Raw genomic sequence first — 1102 nt, 5'->3', positions numbered from 1 at the left:
ACTGAAGGGCAAGATCTGTGTGACACAGATGTCACCAGCATTGCCACACACAGTGTGACACTGCTCATCTGCCTCTATGAGCAGGCTGGGAATGCGGCTGTGCTCTGGCTCCTCAGGTTTCGCATCCAGAGGGACACCATGAAACCCATCACTGCCTACATCCTTGATTTGGCCATCATCAGCTTCCTCTTCCTCATCTTCATGGTCCCCTCCACTCTGCTCTTCCTGCAGGAGCATTTCTCCTGCTCCTCCATCATGGCCCCAGCATCCATACGCTTCCTTTTCCTCCTCTTCCGGATGTTCCACAGCGTAGGGCTGTACCGGCTGACGGCATCAGCATCGAGAGGGGCAGGTCCATGCTCTGCCCACCTGGGCTCTTCTGCCACCTTCCCCAGGGCCTCTCATGGGTGGTGGTCAGTGCCGTGCTCTGGGCCCTTTCCATCACTGCCATCGCTGCCATTTCTGCGGTGAATTCCCTGTGCCAGTCACAGGAACACAAGCTCTGCTGCTGCGGGGCTCTCATCTCCCTGTACATCCTCAGCTTCCTCGTCTTTGCTCCATCCATGGTCATTTCCAGCACAATCCTCTTCATTCACTTCAAGGGTAGCTCCCAGCAGCAGCAATCCAAGAGGCCTGACATCATTGTCTTCCTGGCTGTGCTCCTCACTCTCCCCCTCAGTCTCTGGAATTTCCTGCAGCAGCTCGGCTACACCACTGTGTCCCCCGGGGTTGTTCTCCTGTTTGCCTGCATGCACAGCAGCATCAACCCCCTCATCTACATCTCAGTAACAAAGTGCTGGAGGTGCTGCTCCATGGGGTCCCTCAGGGACTGCCTCCAGAAGGTGTTTGAGGAGCCAGAAGGGAGCACTGCCCCCAGTAATGATGCCACCATGGACAGGGGGGTCTGAGCCTGTTGAACCCTTCAAGTGCCCCCATGCAGGACCATAGGGCAGTGACTGAGGATCACCCTCCCACTCTTATTCCAGCAGGGAAAGGGAGAACAGGCATTGAAAAGGGCCATGTGGGAGGGATGCTCTGCACAGAGCACATTGGAGCATGGATTTGCTCCTCCCTCACAGGTCCTAGAGCACTTTTCCCCAAA

The 1102-nt window shown here is 56.4% G+C and overlaps 1 protein-coding gene across 1 annotated transcript; it reads left to right on the top strand.

The window, feature by feature from the left end:
* LOC131084909 (mas-related G-protein coupled receptor member H-like) lies at nucleotides 1-908 on the top strand (the record flags this gene model as incomplete). The annotated part of the gene is given in 2 exon segments (XM_058026673.1): nucleotides 1-328; nucleotides 331-908. Coding segments are annotated over 2 exon segments (906 nt in total), but the record flags the coding sequence as incomplete, so codon positions are not given.
* Between the last annotated feature and the right edge of the window lie 194 nt (nucleotides 909-1102).

This window comes from Melospiza georgiana, chromosome 6 (genome assembly GCF_028018845.1).
Source record: "Melospiza georgiana isolate bMelGeo1 chromosome 6, bMelGeo1.pri, whole genome shotgun sequence".
NCBI classification, from domain to species: Eukaryota; Metazoa; Chordata; class Aves; order Passeriformes; family Passerellidae; genus Melospiza; species Melospiza georgiana.
The sequence above is the reverse complement of the archived record's forward strand: the minus strand, read 5'-3'. Positions and strand labels throughout refer to the sequence as shown.